The sequence below is a fragment of the Pelodiscus sinensis genome, chromosome 7 (assembly GCF_049634645.1).
Source record: "Pelodiscus sinensis isolate JC-2024 chromosome 7, ASM4963464v1, whole genome shotgun sequence".
NCBI lineage: Eukaryota > Metazoa > Chordata > Testudines > Trionychidae > Pelodiscus > Pelodiscus sinensis.
Genome location: NC_134717.1, coordinates 45,767,448 through 45,792,374, shown reverse-complemented (window position 1 = coordinate 45,792,374; position 24,927 = coordinate 45,767,448). Strand labels below are relative to the sequence as shown.

The following is a 24,927-nucleotide window of genomic DNA, read 5'->3' as shown; positions in this document are numbered from 1 at the left end:
TGTTGGTTTTTTTTTTTTTTTAAACTGTCTTCTTTCTTTCCTGTGTTGAACAGCTGTGAGAACGCCGGTACCTCAGTCTCGGTTTGAAACGGTTTCAAGCCCCCTGAGGGGGGGCTTAGGTAAGTGTATTCTTCTTATTACTAGATTTTTTTTTTTGAAAGAAACAAGGAAATCTAACTTGGAATAACAGGGGAAAAGAACTATGACTAAACTAGGGAGAGGAAAGCAGTCAGAGAGTCTGACAGGCAGCTCCTGTTTGCTCCGTCCGCTGACGAGGGCGGTTAAAGAGGAACTGAAAGGGAGAGGGTTGAGTCACGCTCCTCAGGAGGCGGGAAGGGCTCGAGACGCCTCCTGGGCATGCGTGGCTCAACAGGAGAAACTGCTATACAAAGCTCCGATCTGAGGCTCAGGGCGACCCTTCACCTACAGTGGAGCACCCATGGGGACACTACTCGAAGAAGAATCTTTGTTACTGAACACCAAGTGTAGAACTGCCTTGGTTGGTTAAAATAAAAAGTAAAGCCAATGAGGACATGATAATCTGATTTCAGATGTAACTAGAATACCCAATACCAATGTTCCGTGTGTGCAGTTGTGCTTCTGCTCAGGAGAGGTTCAAATGCTACCCAGTTGATTGGCACAGCACTCACAGCCAGTTTTGTTTCCACAAGTAGTACATGCCTCAGTGCACATAGAAAATTTTATCTTGAACATGGATGGAAGAGATTGGAGGGAACATCACCCAATACAAGCAATAATTACTACTGTTTACAAAGGGTGTACCACATTCACAAGGATGCACTGGTGACCAGAAAACATGACAAGTGTATGGTTAAAGAATAAAGTTTGCTGTCCATTCTACATTAAGACATTACTAGGTCGTCTTATCTTAGGAAAAGTCTAGAATGCAAGTCAGAAATGGGACAATGCCATTTTCTACTACATCAATCAACTGATAAATTTGATGTTTGCTACCAGTTGTCAAGATTCAAATTATATTCAAGCTAACTTTGTCAACCTCTTCCAAATTGTTTTAAAAATTGACGATCCAGTGTGTTTACCACTCCTTGAATGTAATTTAGCTTCTGTGCTGAATGCCTGAAAACTTATGCATTCCTTATGGACATGTAATATAAAGGGCTATGTCTACACTGGCATCCCTTCCGGAAAAGGGATGCTAATGTAGCACGTTGGAATAGGCAAATCCGTGGGGGATTTAAATATCCCCCCACGGCATTTGCATTAACATGGCTGCCGCTTTTTTCCGGCTTGGGGATAAGCCGGAGAAAAGCGCCAGTCTAGACATGATCTCCAGAAAATAAACCCTTTTCCGGAGGATCTTTTATTCCTACTTTCAAGTAGGAATAAAAGATCCTCCAAAAAAAGAGTTTATTCTTCTTCGAGTGCTTGCTCATGTCCATTCTGATTAGGTGAGTCCCTAGCCGTGTCCCCCCTCCGGAGGCGAGGTCGGAAGGTGACTAACTACTATTTTATTATTCTGCAGAACACAGAACTGCCGTCCCGACGGCAGCATCCTCCCTGGCCAGCCGCGTGATTGCATAATGCTCTGCAAAGGTGTGCACCAATGACCAGGTTGCTGCCCTGCAGATTTCCAAGATCGGCACGCAGGCCAGGAACGCCGCCGACGTTGTCTGGGCTCTAGTGGAATGTGCTGTTATGTGCTGCGGTGGTCTACCCGCGCCCTCGTAGCAAAGTCAAATGCAGGAAGTAATCCACGAGGATATACGCTGCGCCGAGACTGGCTGACCACACATCCTTTCTGCCACTGAAATAAACAATTGAGTTGACTTACGAAACTCTCGTGTCCTATCTCTATAAAAAGCCAACGCCCTCCTAACGTCCAGGCAGTGCAGAGCCTGTTCCCTGGGCGACGCGTGTGGCTGGGGGTAAAACACTGGCAGGTAAATATCTTGGGACAAGTGGAAGTGCGAGACCACCTTGGGAAGAAACCCCGGGTGTGGACGCAACCTCATCTTATCTTTAAAAAACACTGTGTAAGGTGGTTCTGAGGTGAGAACCCTAAGCTCTGACACCCGCCTGGCCGAGGTAATGGCCACGAGGAAAGCTACCTTATAGGACAGATGTATCAAAGAGCATGAAGCCAGGGGCTCGAACGGGGGCTTCATAAGGGCAGTCAGGACCAGGTTAAGGTCCCAAGCCGGTACTGGAGGTCTCATATGGCATCATCCTGTCGACTCCCTTTAGAAATCTTTTAACCAAGGGATTGGCAAAGATAGACCTTTGCCCCCCCCCCCCCGGAGTGGAAGGCCGCTATGGCCGCCAGGTACACCCTTAGGGAGGCTGTGGCCAGGCCGTTTCCGCAGGTGGAGAAGGAATTCCAGGACAGTCGGAACTGCCCCTTCACCTGGAGCGAGCGTCCTGCCCTCCAGCCAGGAAGTAAACCTCTTCCACTTTGCCTCATAAAGGGCTCTAGTGGACGGCTTTCTGCTTTCTAAGAGGACCTCCTGGATTGCTCTGGAGCAGTCTCGCTCCGTCACTGAGAGCCACTGAGGAGCCACGCTGCTAGGTGGAGAGATGGAAGGCTCGGGTGGAGCGCCACCCCGGCCTCGCAGCTCTGAGTGATTAGATCTGGCACTAGGGGTAGCCTGAGCGGGCCCTCCACAGTCAGATCCAGCAGGGTGGTGAACCAGTACTGTCAAGGCTATAATGGCGCTATCAGGATGATCCGGGCCCTGAACCTCTGCACTCTGAGGAGTGTGTCGTGGATCAGAGGGAACAGGGGGAAGGCATAGACCCAGCTGGCCTGCAGTGCATCTCCCTGAGAGCCCAGACCGTGCCCCATGTACGAACAGAACTCCCTGCACTTGGCGATGCTCAGAGTTGCAAACAGGTTCAGGTGAGGAAACCCCCACCTTTGGAAGACCCCGTGAAGTACATCCCACCTTAGCACCCACTCGTGCGCCTGGATCGAACGGCTGAGCCTGTCCGCTAGCCCGTTCCTGGTTCCTGGAAGGTGAGATGCCTCCAGGAAAATACCGTGGGCTATACACAGTTCCCATAGGTCTAGGGCTTCCCGGCACAGGGGAGAGGAACGCGCACAACCCTGCTTGTTGATATAGAACATGGCCATAGTGTTGTCTGTCAGCACTGCCACCACTCTGTTCTGTAAGTGGGGAAGGAATGCCCTGCAGGCCAACCTGACCGCCCGCAGCTCCTTGATATTTATATGGAGGTGAGCCTCCTCTTTTGGCCACGTACCTTGTGTCCTGAGGTTGCCCAGGTGAGCGCCCCATCCCACATCCGAAGCGTCCGTGACCAGCTGCACTGACGGGGACGGCTTGGTGAATCGGACCCCCGCACACACCGTGCCCTCGTCCTTCCACCAGTCCAGCGAACGAAGAATGTCCTGAGGGATAGTCACTACCGCGTCTAGCGGTGACCTCAAGGGGTTGTGCGCTACCTTGAGCCACCCCTGCAATGGGCGCATGCACAGCCTGGCGTGTTGGACCATGTAAGTGCCCGCCGCCATGTGGCCTAGGAGCCTCATGCAGGTCGTAGTCTGCTCTGAAAACAAGGCCGGCCCCTCAAAGGGCAGGTCCTGAATGGTGGTCTGCACCTCGGGTGGGATGCCAGACACCTGCAGCCAGGCACTACGCCTCATAACAACCCCTGTGGCCATAGTGCGGGCTGCCAAATCAGCTGCGTCCAAGGCCGCCTGGAAAGAGGTACGCGCCACTGCTTGTCCCTCTTCCGTCAGGGCTCCGAATTCCTGGCGGGATTCGGGAGGAAGCTGGCTGGCAAATTTCTGCATAGACGCCCATGTGTTAAAAGCATAACGCCCCAGCATCAGTTGCTGGTTAGCTATACGCTGCTGGAGGCCCCCCGTGGCATAGGCCTTCCGGCCAAGTAGGTCCAAACTCCTAGGCTCCTTCGCCTTCGGAGTAGGACCTGGAGGCCCTTGGGGCTCCTTCTGCCCAGCGGCCTGAACCACTATGGATCCCGGAGCCGGGTGGGTAAAAAGATGCTTGTGCCCTTCCTGGGGTACATAGTACCTTCTCTCGACCCCCTTCTGGGTCGGTGCAATAGAAGCCGGCGTCTGCCACAGAGTTTTAGACAGCTTGTCCACCGTTTTATTCAGTGGGAGCGCCACTCGACCAGGGCCCGCTGCCGCTATGATGTCCACCATAGAATCTAGGTCCTTGTGAACCTCCTCGTGCTGGACAGCAAGATTGACCGCCAGCCTTCGGAGCAGCTCCTGGTGCGCCCTGGAGTCCATCGACGGGGGCTGGGGCGCGGGGTCGGCCAGGGCCTCGTCTGGTGAAGACGACGAGAACTCCCTTGAGGGAATTGCCTCTTCCTCAGCTATCTGTGCCCCTGGTTCCCCCTGGGCAGAGATGTCCACATAGGTTGAGCCCGGCTGGGACATAGCCCCCTGCCCCTGACCAACAACCGGGGGTCTCGGCATCGCCACCATAGACGAGCTGTCCCCAGGCGGGGGGGCTGTCAAGGGGGTAGCAGACAGGGTGCTACTCCTTCGGGACGACCCCGCTGCCGGTCCCGTAGGGGGAGGCCCCTGGGCCTGGTGGTATGCCCAGGGCATCCAGAAAGCCCATTGGGGTTGCCCCTGCCACTGCTGCTGGTCCACCAGCTCCCGGTGAGATGATCTGACAGATGAGCGGGACCTATGACGGGGCCGTGACCTATATGAAGACCTGGCCGATGCCACCGACTCGGCCTCCGACTCCGAAGAGTACTCTGATGCTGACCAGGCAGGGGCCGATGAAGCCTGCACCCTTCGCTGGGCTGCCATGGCTGAAGGCTTGCCCCTGTGCACCGCATGCGGTGCCGGTGGGGGCACGAGTGGAGGTCCTTGCTGCGGCGGTACCGTGCCCAGCTGCATCTGATAGGCCGGTACATAACCCTCCGGTGCCATCATGTGCAGCGGCGCCGCGCCCTGCTGCTGCGCTCCCAAGGTGTAAGCAGGGATCGGTGCTGGGAGAGGCATCAGCATCGGTGCCGTGCAGGGCGCCTGCTGTGGCACCGCAGATGGCGCATAGTATGGTGTGGGGCCCTGCACCGCCCAGGGGGCCGTCTGTGGCACCGGACCCTGCACCGGTGCCGGTGCTGTCGGTGCCGCAAGTGCACTCGCTCCCGGTGCCGCTGCCGTCGGGAAGGGGCCCGGCTCCGGTGCCGACATTCGTCCCGGCTCCAGTGCCAGCATTCTTCCTGGCACCAGGAAAAACTGCTGCTGGGCTGAGGCCTGCCCTTCGCCCAGAGGGTCCCACGACCCGGCCATAGCCTGCTGGGGGGCACTTAAGGCCGGTGCTGGCGCGGTCTGCTCCTGCGGCACCGGGCCCTCCCCTTCATCCACAGCTATGTGAATGAGGTCCCAGGCCGCCTCAAAGGTTCTGGGGTGGAGGGCCGACGGACCTATCCTAGCCCCACGGGCTGCCCTGGGATCTTGCCCCTGTCCGGGCTGCGCCTCTTTTTGGAGGACTTAGAAGAAAGGTGCGCTCCTTAGGGCGCACCTTCTGGGCACTCCTCTCTACCGAGCATCCCCTCAAGCTCTTGGAGGCCCTCGGCATCGGGGACTGCGATCTGTGCCTCGGTGCCGTGCTGTCCAACGGGGGTGCCACCGACGGTGCGCTGTGGGCAGAGTGAGGCCGCTCCTCGCTCTGAGGCTGCAGTGCCGACTCCATTAGCAGGAGTTTCAGCCGGGAGTCCCTCTCCTCCTTGGTCCGGGGCTTAAAGCTCTTACAGATAGAGCAGCTTTCAGCTCAATGGGCCTCACCCAGACACTTTAGGCAGTCGGAGTGGGGATCTCCGCAGGGCATAGGTTTGGAGCAGGAAGCACAGGGTTTAAAACCCTGGAGCCCTGGCATGTCCTATCCTCACGGGAGGGTTCCACTGCTCCCCTATCTAACTAAATATTTACAACACTTAACAACTACTTAACTAGATAAAAACTTCAACTAGAACTATAATACAACAGATAAGAAATAAGCTGTTAAGAGATAGGCTATCAGCCTGAAGCATGCTCCAGCTACTGTCACAGGCGGTAAGAAGGAACTGAGGAGGTGGGAGGGCCAGCAGGGGTATATATGCACCGGTATACCGGCGCCACTCCAGGGGGCTCCCTGCTGGCCCTATGGATACTGCTAAGGGAAAAAAGCTCCGGAATCCGTGCACGCGGTGCGCGTACACCTAATCAGAATGGACATGAGCAAGCACTCGAAGAAGAATAAACCCTTTTCCGGAGGATCTTTTATTCCTACTTGAAATTAGGAATAAAAGATCCTCCGGAAAAGGGTTTATTTTCTGGAGAATCATGTCTAGACTGGCGCTTTTCTCCAGCTTATCCCCAAGCCGGAAAAAAGCGGCAGCCATGTTAATGCAAATGCTGCGGGGGGATATTTAAATCCCCCGCGGATTTGCCTATTCCAACGTGCTACATTAACATCCCTTTTCCGGAAGGGATGCCAGTGTAGACACAGCCAAGGTGTAATGTATTGCAACACTCAGTGCAATGTGGTTAAGAACTCTTACAAATCTAGTTTGCTGAACATTTTTCAGGATCCAATGCACATCAAGACTATGGGTTACAATGAAACTTCTGGTATCACGGAACAATCTCTCCGCAATATTTTCAACAAAAATGGGAAGTGACAAAATTACTGTAGTGATTTTCCCCTCCAATTTTACCTGCTTCTGCACTCTCCTCCACAACCAAGCTACTGAGGCATTAGGCACAATCTATGCTCAAATCAATTTTCATTTCAGCTTTTTAGTTCATGATTGTAGATCACTCTTGGCAAGAGGCAAAACCAGTTAAACTAGTTTCTCGTCTTATTTTCACAATTCATCATTTTTCAAAAAGCCATGTCTCATGAACACGGGGTCAATCCCATGATGGATGGAATATAGTTAATTTATCTAGTTACTGAAATTTGAGCTATAAGAACACAGTAAAAGCACAGATACCTGCATGTGTAAATCACGAAGTGCAAAACAGGGACTATATATGTAAAAAAAAAGTGAGAAACATTTGCTCTTTAAACAGCTAGGGTGTGTCTAGACTACATGGCTCCGTCGACGGAGCCATGTAGATGAGGCAGGATGACAAAGGGAAATGAAGCCACGATTGAAATAATTGCCGCTTCATTTAAATCAAAATGGCCGCCGCGCTGTGCCAATCAGCTGTTTGTCAGCACAGCGCGGCAGTCTAGACGGGGATCTGCCGACCCCCAAACCCTTTGTCATCAGATCCTTTATGAGAGGCAGAGGCTTAAAACCAGTTAAGACAAACGGTTCTGTTAAATCTAGAGTTAACATTTCCCATCTTGGAAAAAAATTTGAAATAACTATTTTCATAGCTTGCTATAATTTTGGATTTAAAATTCAATGAATAAGAAGTTAATGTATATTTATTCTCATACTATTCAAGTTCATTTCTAGCAACTAGTCTTAAAAAATATTCTCTCTGCAGGTCAATCAGTTCTATGACTATTAGAATTTAAGGGCTCAAATCTATGATGCTATACTTGGCTGCCTGGTGGAAATACAGAAAAATAAGTGTCAGAAGATTAACCAAGTGCCACTCAAAGTGATTACTCAAGTGACCCTACTGCTGTTCACATGACTAGGTTAGAGAACAAGATCATTAGTGGCCACACTTTAAACTGTGCCAGTTGGTTAAGCTAGTAGTAGATTAACTATTTGGTATGAAAGAACTGGTAAAAAGTAGTAATAAAATGTACTTCAACAACTAAAAACATTCCAGAACTACAGAGAGACTTAACACTGATGTGCATCTCACCTGCAGGTAGAAAATGGAGCAAACTGGACACCTTTTTCTTTGCATTCTCTCACTATTCTTTCCTTTACATTCCTGCAGAGGTCTATAACCCTGCAACAGAATATATAGTTTTAAAAAAACAACAAAAAATATTTCCTATACAGCATTATATACGCTAATTTGTCTTCAACTAGTAATATTCCTTTTTTACAACATTTATGCCTCAAGTTTAAAGCTCACATATAACAACCACCACCACCTTCAAGTCCAAAACAGTATATTTTAAAATGATAGTTTAGGTTCTACTTAAATAGAAAACATAAGAAAAAATAATGTCCATCACAGTTCTATAAAAATAGTGCTATAATTCATCTGGGCATCTCCCAGATAACAAGTTTATAATTTTGATTGTGCAGGCTTTTTCCTGTGACTATTATTTTTTTCAGAGAGCGTAAAATAGAGTACTGTACTACTAATGAAAAGGACTGTGTTTGGTATTTTCTTCTGAGCTGAAATTGGACAAAGGTGTTTGACACAGTAGTTTAGAAAACAAAATTCAAAATAGAAGATGGATGGCACTCCAAAAGCATGTATACTATGCAATACTACAGTAAAACGCCAATTGTCTGGCATCCAGTGGTCCAGCACTCCTGATAATCTGGCACCAACCGGAAACCGGAAGTGCTCCAGCCAGCCGGACAATTGGAGAAGCTGGGGTGCTGCCGGGTTGGTCCCACAGCGCCGCCTGTCATGATTATGAGGGTTAAACAGCAGCCTGGGGATTAAGTAGTAAACTACACCTAGCCAGGTGGAGTGACCAATAGGAATGTAGGTAGGACTTTCAAACTGGGACAAAGGAATTTGGGTTTTTTCCTCCTTTGTCTCTCTGGGTGAGTCCTCTGCAGCTACAGGGAGGGACAAGCATGTGTCTCTCTCCAAGAAACAATTCTTCACTTTCTGTAAGTAGGGTAAAATTTAGGTAGTTTCATTAGACTTTCTTGTTTTAAGGATTGGGTATGGGATCTGATATCTGGCACTGCTTAAGAGATGAATGGCTTTTCTTTTTAACTAAGTTCTAGCCCATGGTGTAATTCCTCCATGAGTATATTTTGTTACCTTTCCATCTAATCCTTATGCTTGCAACAGGAATATTGTTGTAATAATAAAAGTTTCTCCTTTCTTTTTATTAACCTGGCATTGGTGACTTGTGTGTCCTGATTTTTATAATAGGGGTGAGATTTCCCAAATGATCTTTCCCCTAATCTCGTTATTAATATTTGGGTGGTGGCAGCAGAAGTTTTATTTCCAAAATCTAGATTAAGATTTTGGGGGAAGATAAGGCTTTGGGGTACACTTGCTGGCCCCCACTTCTGCATTTATCACGCCAATGTGGGGAAGGAGCCATGACACCGCCCCTCACCTGAGCGGCGCTGCGGGACCAACCCGGCAGCACCCCAGCTGCTCTGCCCCCGGCTTTCCCAAGTCAGCCGCTGGTCAGTTTCAGCAGCAGCTGACTTGGGGTAGCCAGGGGCAGAGCAGCTGGGGTGCTGCCGGGGTGGTCCCGCAGCGTCGCCCTCTCCCACGCTGTGCAGTCCCCCCCACCCCCTCCTCCACCCTTCATAGCTCCCCTTCCGGTACTCCGGCATATCTGATAATCTGGCACCCCCTGGGTCCTAAAGGTGCCGGATTATCAGAAGTTTACTGTATCTTCTCTTTGATATGTTGCAAGGTTGAAGTAGAAGGAATTCTTCCAGATGTTGAAGATATGTACTAATTTACGAGCTAGAATCATATTACAGTGATAATTTGGCATTAAATTATTAGTAACAGTAATAAAACTAGTAATAGTTATTATTTACTTTTACTTAATATTATTGCTCTTCTCTGCAACTGATCCAGGTACATTCAAAACTTTGAAACAATCTGAAAAGTTTTGGTTTTTTAAACTAACAAAACATGTAGATTGTATCATGAGCTTTTGTGGGCACAGCCCATTTCTTCAGATAACCAGAGTGTTGGATGTCCAGAACCAAAAATAAATAGGGAAGGGGAGGGAGAGGGAAAAAATGGGAATGGGTATATAAGAAGAGGCAGTGGGTATATGAGCATTAAAGGGAAAGTCGAGCTAGTATGTAACAGGCAAAACGGATAGCTTGGTTACTGGAAAGAATTTGAAGGAATTCTTTCCAGTAACTATGCTACACAGCTGCATCATAAGCATCCGGGAACCCAGCCCTGCAATCAGCCCGGGTGCCAACTCTGCCCACATACCTATTCAAGCGAATTCATCACTGGAGCCAGCCATGTACACCACCAAATGAGAGGCTCATTTAACTGCACATCCAGTAATGTGATCGAGATACAGGATGGCTGGGACATTATCCACCAATCAAACAATGAAGGTGCCAATGGCTCTTTCGGTAGAATCTAGTGTTAGTACTCTTCCTCAAAAAACAGGACTGTGTAGCGCATTAAAGACTAACAAGATGGTTTAATATGTGATGAGCTTTTGTGGGCCAGACCCACTTCCTCAAAGCTCATCACATATTAAACCATCTTGTTAGTCTTTAAAGTGCTACACAGTCCTGTTTTTTGTTTCAGCTGCACCAGACTAACACAGCTACATTTCTACCACTACTCTTCCTCACTAATTGCTAACTAATGGTTCTTAGCTGCTTCTTTTAACTATCCACTCTTTAGGTGCTTTAGACTATCAATTTTGCCTGTTATATGCTAGCTTGGCTTTCCCTTTGATATTTATATACCCACTGCCTCTCCCCGCCCCCCACCTCCCATTTTTAACTCCCTCTCCCCCCTTCCTTATTCATTTTTGGTTCTGGATAGCCAACACTCTGGTCATTTGAAGAAATGGGCTGTGCCCACGAAAGGTCATGATACATTATACCATCTACATGTTTTTAAAAGTGCTACCAGACTTCTTTTTTTTTTTTTAAGTTTCTTGTACAGACTAACTCAGCTACCCCTCAAACGTTTTTTTAAGTCACTCCAGTAAGGCGCTCACACGCAACTAGAGAAATACTATTCTAAAAAATTGTTTAATTTAGAAGTTTTCTATAGAGATGTATTTGGGGAAAAATTGGATTTGAGGGAGGGATGATTGACATTAAAATAATTTTGTTCAAAGGTCTTCTCTCAGCCAATCTGCAGTGTAATGCTGGTAGAGTCTTTGAAGGAATGTACAGATACCAGTGCCAATAATGGAAATAAGGAGTTTGTAGGTGAGCACGAGTGGAAAAAATAGGTTCATTCTGCTCTGCTAACCAAATTATAAAAGTGAAAATGAGAGAAGTCTAACTATGATTGGATACCTTCATATTTGTTAACATTAGATTTCTGTGAGAGAAATAAATTCAAGTTGTTTTAAAATCCTTCATGCCACTCACACCTTTTGGTCCTCTTCAACAAGGACCAAAACTGTAGTACAGCAGCTGTTAAATCCAAGAACCACGATACTGGGTTTGTTGGGATTCTGAGCACATGTAAATCTTTTCAAACTTAATCTATTAACTCTATAATCAAACTATCAGGGAACCAACACTAATAAACCTGTTTAACATGTGGACGAAAAGGATTTTTTTTTTAAGAAAAGAAAATGTACAAAATAGGCTAAATTCTGGAGATTTCAACTGTGATGTAACTGATTTAAATATGTTCTGGCCTAACTGTCAATTGTGGCCAAGAGCTCAGGTGAAGATTAGACTGGAAAGAGAATAAATCTGGGGAGACAGATATCTGCACTGAGTTATGCTCCTGATGTAAATGTAACATATATTGGCTGACAGCTGCCCAAGGAGACATCTAAGGATCTAAGGTAGGATGAGCAAAATATGGTCCATGGGCCAAAACCAGCCCATCTAACATTTCTGTTCAGCCTGCCATGACTCCTGGCAATTGAGAAAACTACTACAACAAGGGTTGGAAATCTGTAGCTCCAGAACCTGATGTAGCTCTTTAGCTACCCCCCTCATGATCTCTGGGCTGTTAGAAGTCTCAGACCCCATGCTGCTCCCAGAAGCAGCCAGCTGTTGCTGGCATGCCTCTGTGCCCCTGGCAGGGGAGAGGCAGTTCCACACATAGCTTCTGCCCCCAGCACCAACATCTTCCTCACAGCTAACATTAACTGGAAAATGGCCAATGAGAGCTTTGGAGACTGTGCTTGTGGCTGTGTGCAGCACACAGACTCTAGCCTCTACCCCCACCTCCAAGGGAAGCACAGAGACATGCCAACAGTAGCCAGTTGCTTCTGGGAGCAGCATGGGGCCGTATCAGCTGGGAACCCGTTGTGGTAAGCACTTCCCTGCCAGAGCCTGAACCTTGTGCCCCATCCATCTGCCCCAAGACAGACCCCCTCCCCGCCCGCTTCAGCCAAACCCTGTACGTCAATCCCCCCCAGCCTCGAGTTTCCTAATGCACCCAAACTCCCTCCCAGATCCCTCACCCCGCCCATTAATACAGTAGAAATGACACCCCATGACAACCTATCACAATTTGTGAAGTGGCCTCCCCTGTGAAAGTTATTGCCCACCCTTGGTCAAAGGATGTACTAGCCAAGCGCCCTGGCTGGGCTGTAGGAAGGGGTTGTCTCCCTTGTGCCAGGGAAATCCAGCTAGTCAAACTGGCTTCAAAGCCCTTTTACATTACCAAGGCAGCACAAAGCTGACACATTGCAGGAGAAGAGTTACTGTTACCTCTTTAACAGTCTATTTGATATATTTGTTATCGATTTTGATTTAAGAATGAACATTAAAAGAAGTCTCGTGTTTGATTTTAAAGAGTAAGAGCAACTTAAAGACCAGAACTGTCACCTTGCAGACCAACAATCCTAAATGAGCAAGATTGTAGAATAAATATTTTATGCCTTAGAATGGTTATGTATATAAAGTTTGTAGTAGTATATGGCTCTGATTCTACATTTTACTTTTAATATTCATTAATTTGCAATCTCAGTGTCACTTCTAACCCAACAATTCCAATACAGTTTTACACTTGAGCCATTGTGAAGCATGTAGCTCATATTAACATAGCTTAGAGTGTCTTCTTGCTTAAGTAATGGCTGTTTATGCTTCATGTATACACACTTGCAAATTCCTAGCTATCTAAACCAAAAGAAAAAAGCTTTGTTTTTACAAAGACAAAATTGATATCCATTACAAGATAATAATATTAATAGATATCCATTACAAGCTTTAATAGATACTTTAAAAAGAATACAACTATTTTACCTATCCCAAGGAACAGAAGTCTCAAATGATTCTCCTATGACATAGTAATCCAGGCCCAGGTCCTATTAAAGAATAAAAAGAAAGGAAAGGATCAGTGAATTAGTGTCAATGTGCATCTTTAGCCTTAGGGTTCTAATTTGCTTTAGGTAGCTACTAGACTGAGGATCATTGCATTGTGTGATTTTTACATAGAAGACCGATTTGGCAAAGATATATATGTATCAAAAACCAAAGAATACACTGGGACCAAAACTAAGTTTTAAATATTAGGAACTCTGCTGAAAGACCAGTAATGAGATGCAGACTTTTCATTTTTAGGCAAATGGTACAAATCTCACCATAACTGGCAGGTTAGACATCATTCAGTGGTAACTATCTTTAACAAGTTAATGGCATTGTTCTCATTTCTTAGTGAACAAATATTTCTATCACAAAAAAACCAAAATCACTGCTACTCACAAAAGCATACTTTTTATCTGTCTCAACAGAGGCTGACCAAGTGAATGGACATGGAAATTACCAACCACATTCCCATGCTTAGAAATAATTCCTTCAGGTTGATTGGATGTGGTAGCTGCGGTATGTACATGATTCTGGAGGGGGTACCTGTAAGGAGTTTTGTTTGCATGAAGTGCCGCCTGATAGAGCTGATGGAAGAAAAGATCCGAGGACTGGAGATGCGGGTGGAAACTATGGTCGAGTTTAGAAGGGGGTTTGAGCAGATGATGGGGCAAAGGCATGACGTGGCTGAAGGGGAAAGCTTAAATATGCAGATGGAAGCAGGATCTAGGGCCTCAGAGGGGGGACTGTTGGGCGAAGAAAATGGACAGTGGAAGCATGTGACTCAGAGGACCAGAGGAAAAGATGGGTTAGTGAAGGAAAAATAGAGCTCAAGAACAGGTATGTGGAGCTGGAAAATGAAGAAGGGGTACAGCAGGTAGATAATGAAGATGGAAGGGCAAGGAAGAAGAGAAGAGTGGCTAGTTCCATAGATAAAGGGGAAGACTTAATGGAGACAACACCAATAATGAGCATTAGGATTACAAGGGAAAATAGGAATGGCAAGGACTTGCAGCCAGAGGAAGCTAGAGATAGACCAGAGAATTTCACTGTCACTAGGAAAAGGCAGGTCTATGTGATTGGGGACTCCTTATTGAGAAGAATAGATAGGCCTGTAACCAGAGATGATCCAGAGAACAGAAGGGTGTACTGCCTGCCAGGTGCTAAGATATGAGATGTGGAACTGAGGTTGAAGAGAATTATTAAGGGAGCAGGAAGGAATCCATTGATCATCCTTCATGTAGGAACAAATGATACGGCTAGATTCTCGCTGGAACGAATTAAGGGGGACTATGCTAGGCTGGGGAGGATGCTCAAGGAAATTGAGGCACAGGTGATCTTTAGTGGGATTCTGCCTGTTCCTAGAGAAGGGCAACAAAGATGTGACAGGATTATGATGATCAATAGATGGCTTAGGCAGTGGTGCTATAAGGAGGGCTTTGGGATGTATGGTCACTGGGAGGCATTTATGGACAGAGGACTGTTCTCTAGAGATGGACTTCACCTAAGTAGGGAGGGAAATAGACTTCTAGGATGGAGGCTGGCTCAACTTATTAAGAGAGCTTTAAACTAGGAATTTGGGGGAAGATGGTTGGGAGATGCCCAGGTAATCTCTACGCCAGATTTTAACACTGAGATGGAGGAAAACGAAGTAAGAAAGGATATAGCTGGGGGTAGGAGAATGAACATGAGGAAGGGTGGGGTGGATACTAGTCTAATAGGTCATATTGGAGGTATAACATCTGTGCCAAATTGGGTAAAGAATGTGAATGAGGCCAAACAGCAAAAATTAAGATGTTTGTACACCAATGCGAGGAGCCTAGGTAACAAAAAGGAGGAACTAGAGCTATTGGTCCAGGAAGTGAAACCAGATATTATAGGACTAACAGAAACATGGTGGAATACTAGGCATGACTAGAGTACAGGTATTGAAGGGTATGTGCTGTTTAGGAAAGACAGAAATAAGGGTAAAGGTGGTGGAGTCGCATTGTATATTAAAGATGAGGTAGATTGTAAAGAAATAAAAAGTGATGGAATGGAGAAGACAGAGTCCGTTTGGGCAAAAATCACATTGGGGAAGAAAACTATCAGATCCTCCCCTGGGATAGTGCTTGGGGTGTGTTATAGACCACCAGGATCCAATTTGGATATGGATAGAGACCTCTTTAATGTTTTTAATGAAGTAAGTTTCCATGAGTATTGTGTAATTATGGGAGATTTCAACTTTCCAGATATAGACTGGAGAACAAGTGCTAGTAATAGTAATAGGGCTCAGATTTTCCTAGATGTGATAGCTGATGAATTCCTTCATCAAGTAGTTGCTGAACCAACAAGGAGGGATGCTATTTTAGATTTGGTTTTGGTGAGTAGCGAGGACCTCATAGATGAAATGGTTGTAGGAGACAACCTTGGCTCGAGTGATCATGAGCTAATTCAGTTTAAATTAAATGGAAGGATAAACAAAAATAAATCTGAGACTAGGGTTTTTGATTTCAAAAGGGCTAACTTTAGTAAATTAAGGAAATTCGTTAGGGAAGTTGATTGGACTAAAGAAATTATGGATCTTAAAGTGGAGGAGGCCTGGAATTATTTTAAGTTAAAGTTACAGAAGCTGTCAGAAGCCTGTATCCCTAGAAAAGGGAAAAAATTTATAGGCAGGTGTGTTAGACCAAGCATCTCAGAGAGGTGATTAAGAAAAAGCAGAAAGCATATAAGGAGTGGAAAATGGGAGGGATCAGTAAAGAAAGCTACCTTATTGAGGTCAGAGCATGTAGGGATAAAGTAAGAAAGGCTAAAAGTCAGGTAGAGTTGGACCTTGCGAAGGGAATTAAAACCAATAGTAAAAGGTTTTATAGCCATATAAATAGGAAAAAAAAAAGAAGTAGGACCATTAATTACTAAGGATGGAGTGGAGGTTAAGGATAACCTAGGAATGGCCCAATATTTGAACAAATATTTTGCTTCAGTCTTTATGAGGCTAATGAAGATCTTAGGATAATGGTAAGTTAACAAATGGGACTGAGGATAAGGAGGTAGATATTACCATATCCAAGGTGAAAGCCAAACTTGAACAGCTTAATGGGAGTAAATCGGGGGGCCCAGATGGTCTTCATCCAAGAATATTAAAGGAACTGGCACATGAACTTGCAAGTCCATTAGCAAAAATTTTTAATAAATCTCTAAACTCAGGGGTTGTACCATTGGAGTGGAGAATTGCTAATATAGTTCCGATTTTTAAGAAAGGGAAAAAAAGCAACCCGGGTAACTATAGGCCTGTTAGTTTGACATCTGTAGTATGTAAGATCCTGGAAAAAATTTTGAAGGAGAAAGTAGTTAGAGACATTGAGGCTAATGGCAATTGGGACAAATTACAACATGGTTTTACAAAAGGTAGATCGTGCCAAACCAACCTGATCTCCTTTTTTGAGAAAGTAACAGATTTTTTAGATAAAGGAAATGCAGTGGATCTAATCCACCTCGACTTTAGTAAAGCATTTGATACAGTACCACATGGGGAATTATTGGTTAAATTGGAAAAGATAGGGATTAATATGAAAGTTGAGAGGTGGATAAGCAACTGGTTAAAGGGGAGACTACAGCGGGTTATATTGAAAGGTGAACTCTCAGGTTGGAGGAAGGTTACTAGTGGAGTTCCTCAGGGATCAGTTTTGGGGCCCATTTTATTTAATCTTTTTATTGCTGATCTTGGCACCAAAAGTGGAAGTGTCCTAATAAAATTTGCTGATGACACAAAGTTGGGAGCTATTGACAATTCAGAAAAGGATCGGGATATCATACAGGAAGATCTGGATGATCTCGTAAATTGGAGTGATAGCAATAGGATGAAATTTAATAGTGAGAAGTGTAAGGTTATGCATTTAGGGATAACAAGAATTTTAGTTATAAGCTGGGGACACATCAGTTGGAAGTAACGGAGGAGGAGAAGGACCTCGGAGTCCTGGTTGATTATAGAACGACTATGAGCCGCCATTGTGACATGGCCGTGAAAAAGGCTAATACGATCTTGGGATGTATTAGGCGAGGTATTTCCAGTAGGGATAAGGAGGTGTTAGTGCCATTGTACAAGGCATTGGTGAGACCCCATTTGGAATACTGTGCGCAGTTCTGGTCTCCCATGTTTAAGAAGGATGAATTCAAACTGGAACAGGTACAAAGAAGGGCCACTAGGATGATCCGAGGAATGGAAAACCTGTCTTATGAAAGGAGACTCAAAGAGCTTGGCTTGTTTACTTTAACCAAAAGAAGGCTGAGGGGGGACATGATTGCACTTTTTAAATATATTAGAGGGATAAATACCAGGGAGGGAGAGGAATTATTTAAGTTTAATACCAATGTGGACACAAGAACAAATGGATATAAGCTGGCTAGTAGGAAGTTTAGACTTGAGATTAGATGAAGGTTTCTAACCATTAGAGGAGTGAAGTTCTGGAACGGCCTTCCAAAGGAAGTAGTGGGGGCATAAGATCCATCTGGTTTCAAGATTAAACTAGATGGGTTTATGAAGGGGATGGTTTGATGAGATAACATGATCTTGGTAACTAATTGACCATTCATTATCAGTGGGAAATAGGTCAATGGAGGGATGATGGGAGTTACTTGAGAGAACTTTCTAGGTGTCTGGCTGGTGAGTCTTGCCCACATGCTCAGGGTTTAGCTGATCGCCATATTTGGGGTCGGGAAGGAATTTTCCTCCAGGGTAGATTGGCAGAGGCCCTGGAGGTTTTTCGCCTTCCTCTGTTAGCATGGGGTACAGATCACAGCTAGAGGATTCTCTGCATCTTAGGGTCTTCAAAGTATTTGAAGGCTTCAATATCTGAGATATAGGTGAGAGGATTATTCTAGGAGGGGTGGGTGAGATTTTGTGGCCTGCACTGTGCCGGGGGTCAGACTAGATGATCATAATGGTCCCTTCTGACCTTAAAGTCTATGAGTCTATGAGTCTATAATTTCACAAAATAATTGTCAGTTCCTGTGCTGTATACATCCAGCGATTAGGAGACTTCAGTTTTCAAGACTATCAATCCAGTAATTAAGTAGCAGTCAAAAAAACAAAAGATAAACTCCCCAAATGCTAGTAAAAAGAAAAGGTTAACTTTAAAAATTAAAGTTGAAAAATGAGATTAGAAATGAAAACAATTAAAAAGCTTTACTAGAGAGCTAGATAGAAAGCCAAGAGAAATATTCTCAAATTAGGTCTCTGAAAAAGGAAGAAAGACTAGAATCAAGAACAACTAGATAATGTAATGTAGAAGACAAAAGCAGCACAATTGTGGTTATTGTCAGGGTTTGACAAACGGCGGCGAAATCTGCGGTCCAGCCCCGCACTGTGCATGCGCAAGACCCGCATTGCGCATGCACGCGCTGCTGGTGAACGGGGCAACTGGCTAAAATCTACTCGCCACGGGCGAGTAGATTCAATGATTTGTCGAGCCCTGGTTATTATAAAAGTTTCAGAATGTATACCATCAAAAGATAATCACAGCAGCCATCCTATGAAGATTAAGTATTGTTACTAGCTGGACAACAAATGTGAGATGGGGACTAATTAAGTGCCACTCTTTGTCACATTATAAAATAGAAAAAAGGAAGACTGAAAGGATGAACTAAATGCTGATAATGTAAAAGTGGACTAAATTCATGTTGATACAAGTAAATATTAAACAAGTGATATAAAGATTGCATACTTTATATTATGCACATGTATAAAACATAAAAGGTGCAACTGCTTACAGAAGGCTCATGTCTCCCACAAAGATTATGGGATAAAATATAAATGGAAAACAGTATTATATAGTACATTTGCAATTTTGAAACCCTGGCATCATAATGTAGGAAGAAAATTCTGACTTTTGCTACTTACATTCCCAAAAACCTATTTCCAAAATGCCTTCTGAAGAAGGCTCAGTAACTGCTCATAATAGTGAAAGGGAAATTTAATAGACATATATTTGAAAGTTAGTTTTTAAAAACTCTGAATCGTATTTTAGGCATTTCTACTAGAATGAAACACTCAGTCTGAACACCTACAATATATAGTATTTTGTCCAGCTGTGTATCGCCATAGGTATGCACATCTCTGAGTAACAGCAACAGCTATATGTGTGTTTCCAAGGCCAGATATTAACTCATCATACTGAATTATTGGCAATGTGAATGGAAAACAATAGAGGATTACAAAGTCTTAGCCTTTAAAAATAGGAGTCTCTCTTTTCTAAGGTAAATTTAAGACAGGGCTGGATCTGACAAAAATTAGTCAGGGGTAACACACAAGTGAGAAGCAAAAAAAACCCCCCAAACACACCCTCACCAACACAGCTCACAACTAAGAAAAAAAGACACTTGCCTTGCTCATGCAGCTTGTGGCACCAGGATTCCCCTTTGTGCTCCAGCCCCATGAGAGAAAGGGAGGGTCAGGGCTTGCCCCAGGAATCATGGCCAATGGGAACAGTGGGAAAGAAGCCTGTAGACCCCCGCACTAATTTCCTTATGCTGCCATTTCCCCCCAGCCAGGAGTAGGGAGAACAGCAGCATACAGAACCACTTCCTCCCCCGACTTCAGTCAGAGCTAACACGCAGAGGCTTGAACACTGGCTCCTTACTGTTCACCTCAAGTCTGATGGGCCAGATCAAGGAAGATGGAGGCTGGATCTGTCCCACACATTCCCTCTCCCTTGTCTAAGGAGTTTTCTTGTGGCTTACAAAGAAGTTCCCTGCACTGTCCCCAGCCCAAAACTGAAGATGAAGACATGGAGAAAGTCCATCCTGTTTCAGCTGCAAGAATGCTAACTAACATGGGACCTTGAAGTCAAGTAATTTACAGTGGAGGAAATAGGCTAGATTCTCCACGACAAAGATGACTGAGAAATGCAAAGTAATAATAGCATCTCTATAGTGGAAAGGCATACCCAACTACTGGTGTGCCTAGACAGCAAGTAATTATTGCTTACTGGTTATTATTATGATAGCACCTGAGGCACTAACTAAGATTAGGACCCTATTGAGCTCGGAACTATGAAGACAGCCCCTGGCTGTAAGAGCTTGCCATTTAAATAGACAAGAGAAAGGGTAGTAGAAAGGCTGTATTTATCCCCAATTTCAGCTCCCCAACTGTAAAATAAGTGATTTACCCCAAGCCATAGACAAATTCAGAAGCTTGAAACTGAACTAAGATCTCTCAAATCCCAAACCAAATTCTTAACCATAAGGTTGTCTGTCCTCTCTCACTCAACAATTGTCTTTTAAATATGCTTAAATCCTACAATTAAAAACAGCGTTGGAATACTGAACTTGTAGCTGGGAGCCAGGAACTCTTGGGCACTAATCCTGGTTCTATCACTGACTCGATTTGTGACTAGGGGAAAGTCACTTACGGCTGAATTTTCAGAGGCACCTCCACCTCCCAAAAGTCAATGGGAAACATATATGCTTAGAACCTCTAAGGGTCAGTCCATTAAGAATTTCAATTAAATTAATTCACCAGTCTGGAAAAAAAAAGGGAGATGGAGAGGAATGTTTGTACAGTGTTTTAAAAGTCTAAGTCTGAAATAAATGCCAAATATATGTAGGTGCTATGTGGTCCCAAAATATTAAAGAGACAAGGTGGGTGAGAATCTCTTTTAGTGGACCAACTTGTGTTTGCAAGAGATGAGCTTTTTACACGTGGCTTTTCTCCAGATTTTGGAATTTCAGGCAATGTCAACACCAGCAATTGATCAATAAAATGTTTGTCATTCAGAAGTGCTAAACTCTGCCCTCCTACCTCCCTCCACCGAAAAAAAAAGAGAGAAAAAAAGTTTTGCTGCAGCAAGTGCCAGTGTGAACAGTGTGTTGTTGGCAGGAGTACTCCCATACTGACATTGGGCAGAAAGTATGACATTTCGTACATTGGGCAGAAAGTATGCCAGCAAAAGAGCTGACAAATAGCCTCTATACTGCCTGGGTGCATCTAGACTGGCCAGATTTTGCGACAAAAGCAGCTGCTTTTGCACGAAAACTTGCTAGCTGTCTACACTGGCCGCTTGAATTTGTGCAAGAGCACTGACTTTGTAATGTACAAAATCAGTACTGCTTGCGCAAATACTTTCCCGCTCCCGCTCCCGCTCAGGGATAAGCCCTCTTGCACAAGAATACTTGCGCAAGAGGGCCAGTGTAGACAGGCACCTTAATTTTTTGCACAAGAAAGCTCAATGGCTAAAATAGCCATCGGAGCTTTCTTGCGCAAAAGTGCATCTAGATTGGCATGGATGCTTTTGCGCAAAAGCACCCTTGCCAATCTTGATGCTCTTTTGCGGAAATACTTTTAACAGAAAAGTTTTTCTGTTAAAAGTATTTCCACAAAATCATGCCAGTCTAGACGTAGCCCCTGACTTTTAGTGAAAACTGTGTCAACACAGTTATGTTATTAAAAGCTGTGTAGTATAGGGAAAGCCTTAGCGCGCCATTGGTGAATGCAAGGTGGAACACTTTGCAGGTAGTTAACACATTTCAAGAGACCACGCAAGGTGAAGTGACCTGTTAACATTCTACAGTCATAGGGTAGGAAAGTGGGTGGAGAACAGCTATGGTGGAGTTTGTTAGTGGGTTACAGATTGTTTTAATAAGTCTTAAATCCAGTGCCTATATTCAGTCCATCACTTTCACTACCTATCAGAGTTACAAATTTAAACTCCCAGGCCCATCTTTTTAAAGTGCTATGTAGGTATTCTGTGAGGATGAGGACTAAGATGTCAGATGTAGAGTGATCACTTTGAGAGAAGGGCTCACCACAGGTAATGTGATATTTTTTATCTTATTTTCCTGTGTGAATTCATCTGAAAGCCTAGTGATTGTCTTGTTTCACTAATACAGTTACTATTGGGGCATTCAGTGCACTGGATAAGCTGCAATGTTGTGATAGGCATATGTCTAGCAAAACTTTGTAGACACAAAAAATCATGGACTTTTAACTGATTTGCAAAAACACACTGAGTGAGTTTCCCAGAAGCTGAAGAAGAGTTTTGCATAAGCCTGAAAGCTTATTCCTTTCACAAACAGAAGCTGGTCCTATAAAACATTAGCTCGGATTGTCTCTTTAAATGTATATCCACATAGAAAATGCAGAGTCCCTAGAGAAAGGTTTCAGAAGTAGCAAAGTTAGTCTACGTCAGCAAAAACAAGGAGCCAGTGGCACCTTACAAAACCCTAATAATTTTATTATGGCATAAGCTTTGAGTTGCAACTCATTTCATCAGATGCATGAAGGGAAAGAAAGAAACAGAAGGGGCATAGACAGGGCTCAACGACTGCGGTGAAAACCCACTCGCCAGTCCCACACTGTGCATGTGCCAGCCCCACACTATACGTCCGCGCACCACCGGTGAACGGGGTGACTGGCTGAAATCTACTCGCCACAGGCGAGTAGATAAGCAGATTTGTCGAGCCCTGGGTATAGAGATTGGAGAGTTTTGACTAATATTTTTCAAGTCTGAAGAAAATCTGCATAAAGGATTTGAAAAAAAAATATAGGGTTTCTATATGATTTGTTGGGTACAGAAATAGTCACACCAAAGCAGTAGAGAAAAAGAGTGACCTACCCGAAGATAAGCGATGACAAATGTCAGCATGTAACCTCTCTGTCCATTATCTTCTCCAGCTGCCAGTCCACTGCAATTGATGACAGTTAATTACTAACATGGGTCTCAAGTGAACTGTTCATAGCTTTCCAAGAAAAAAAAAATAAAATACTTTGGGCCAAAGAAATATGCAAATAGATCAAAGACACAACTTCAACCTGAAACATTTCCAATCTAAGCCTGAGTTAAAAGGAGTTTCAGGTTATCACACATAGCAGAAATCCTCCTATTTTTAAAAACAATGTTTTATCAAGCTGGTTGTTAGAAGACCACATGATAAAGGGGAATTGGGTAAACAGTGAAACTCACTGTACGTAGGGTTATTACATACAAAGTATGTATTATGGGGGGAGGAAGGGGAGAACAGGTATTTCTCAACAATTCTTACCATTGACATTACTTCTAAAAACCATTGGTTAAAAAATTCCATCAAAAGTTTGATTTGTGATTGAATCCTACACGAAAGCATAAACTGCTAAAATTTCCCATAATTTTGTCTTAAAAAGTTGGATATAGACTATACACAAGCAAATACCAAAATTCTGTATAGTGTAAAAAGTTTAAAAATTACAAATAAACCTAAGACTATCAAAAAGTCTGTGCGTTTGCACAGGCTCTAGCGCAGCAATGGGCAATCAAGGCTAGTGAGTGGGCCTCATGAGTGGCCCTCTATCATTTCAGTGGGGCACAAGATTGTTTCAACCACAACTGTTTCTCAGGATAGAATAGTTTTGCTAACTGCGCTTATGTACTTAAAATGTGTAGAGTGAACTGACTGCGCTCACGTACCTAGAATTTGTAAGGTGTACAGATTGAACCAAAGCAGTGCTTTAATTGAATGCAAAGGGAGTGCGCGGTTCTTGCAGTGGATATTATGTGCAGTCAGCATGCCCCCCACTTCACATGCATGTCACTTTAGTAATACCAGTAGGAAAACTACATGGACAGAAACCTGCGGAATCTGGCAACTCTGCATGCGGACAACAGTAAACAAAATGTCTCAGGTCACACATAGAACCTGATGGGATGCATGTGGCCCTTGTGCTGCAGATTCCCAACACTTGCCTACAGAAATGGGGCCCAAACCATCAGTGGAACATCTGGGTGCCACTATACCACCAGTTATTACTACTACTCATGCTATTGTCATGATTTCCAAATAATGTGGCTTCAACCTGGATTTAAGGTCGAAAGAACGGATGAAGAATTCAGAGTAAGATGTATTACAGAGATTTTGCAATTATCCCTAAATCAAGCACTATAAACTCGGGAAATTCAGAGTTAAGATTAAACAAAAAAAATGCAAACATATATGGAAGTGCACAGCTAAGATACTGGAAGTTTGTTCAACAGCAATAACATGTAATAAAACAAATTAAGATTAAGGCGTACAACAGAACAGATTAAGCAGACCTGAAAAGACAACGAGCTCTTTTTCCCTGTGTCACTACAAGGCAGCACTAAGGTTGTTGGTGCTTCATTGTTCATTTCCACACCTTAGCATGGCTGCCTTAAGCTTAAATTCTGGATTTCCTGTGTTTACATAGATTTTTTTTAAAGGCAGAAAGAAATTATGTCATCTAATCTGGCCTCCAAATTAAAGGGCACCATTCAAAAAGGCATTTAGTCTTGATTTGCAGAGAGGTAGAATTCCCCACTGTGTCTGGTTGTTTGTTCCAATTGTCATTCACCCTCATCATTACAAATCTGTGCCTCGATTCTAACTGCAATTTGTATGTCCTTAGCTTCTAGCCATTGATTCTGATTATGCCTCTCCCTGCTAGAACAAAGATCCCTTTTGCACTTAGAATGTTCTCCCCTACTAAATTAATTACATGTTGTAATTAAGTAATCTCACAATCTTCTTCCTAACAAGATTAACAGATGAACCTCTAAATTTCTCACTAAGGGTACGTCTACACTGCATTCCTAGTTTGAACTAGGGATGTAAATGGAGACAACCGAAGTAGTTAATGAAGCAGGGATTTAAATATCCCACGCTTTATTAACATGATCTCGCCGGCGCGCTAGTTCAAATCACAGCTGCTTAATCTGTTCTGTTGTACACATTAATCATAGGGCTCTAGTCCAAACTAAAGCGTCCCAGCGCGCACTTCCTGGTTCGAATCAGCTGTGATTAAATCCCCACTCCATTAACTACTTCGGTCGTCTCCATTTGCATCCCTAGTCCGAACTAGGGATGCAGTGTAGACGT

At 44.3% G+C, this 24,927-nt stretch overlaps 1 protein-coding gene and 1 long non-coding RNA gene across 4 annotated transcripts in view; one reads left to right on the top strand and one right to left on the bottom strand.

The window, feature by feature from the left end:
* The window catches only part of LOC142830198 (uncharacterized), a 33,049-nt gene extending 31,407 nt beyond the window's left edge, over nt 1-1,642 (top strand). The window contains exons 3-4 of the long non-coding RNA XR_012905232.1: nt 54-119; nt 1,505-1,642. This is a non-coding gene — a long non-coding RNA (uncharacterized LOC142830198). The remainder of the gene's footprint in view (nt 1-53; nt 120-1,504) is intronic.
* The window catches only part of AGPS (alkylglycerone phosphate synthase), a 150,895-nt gene that overhangs the window by 28,304 nt on the left and 97,664 nt on the right, over nt 1-24,927 (bottom strand). For all 3 annotated transcript variants that reach the window (XM_075933712.1, XM_006119452.4, XM_006119454.4), the window contains exons 15-17: nt 22,674-22,743; nt 13,021-13,082; nt 7,799-7,888 (exon numbers count right to left, since the gene is read on the bottom strand). In XM_075933712.1, coding sequence (XP_075789827.1) covers nt 7,799-7,888; nt 13,021-13,082; nt 22,674-22,743 — 222 coding nt within the window. The remainder of the gene's footprint in view (nt 1-7,798; nt 7,889-13,020; nt 13,083-22,673; nt 22,744-24,927) is intronic.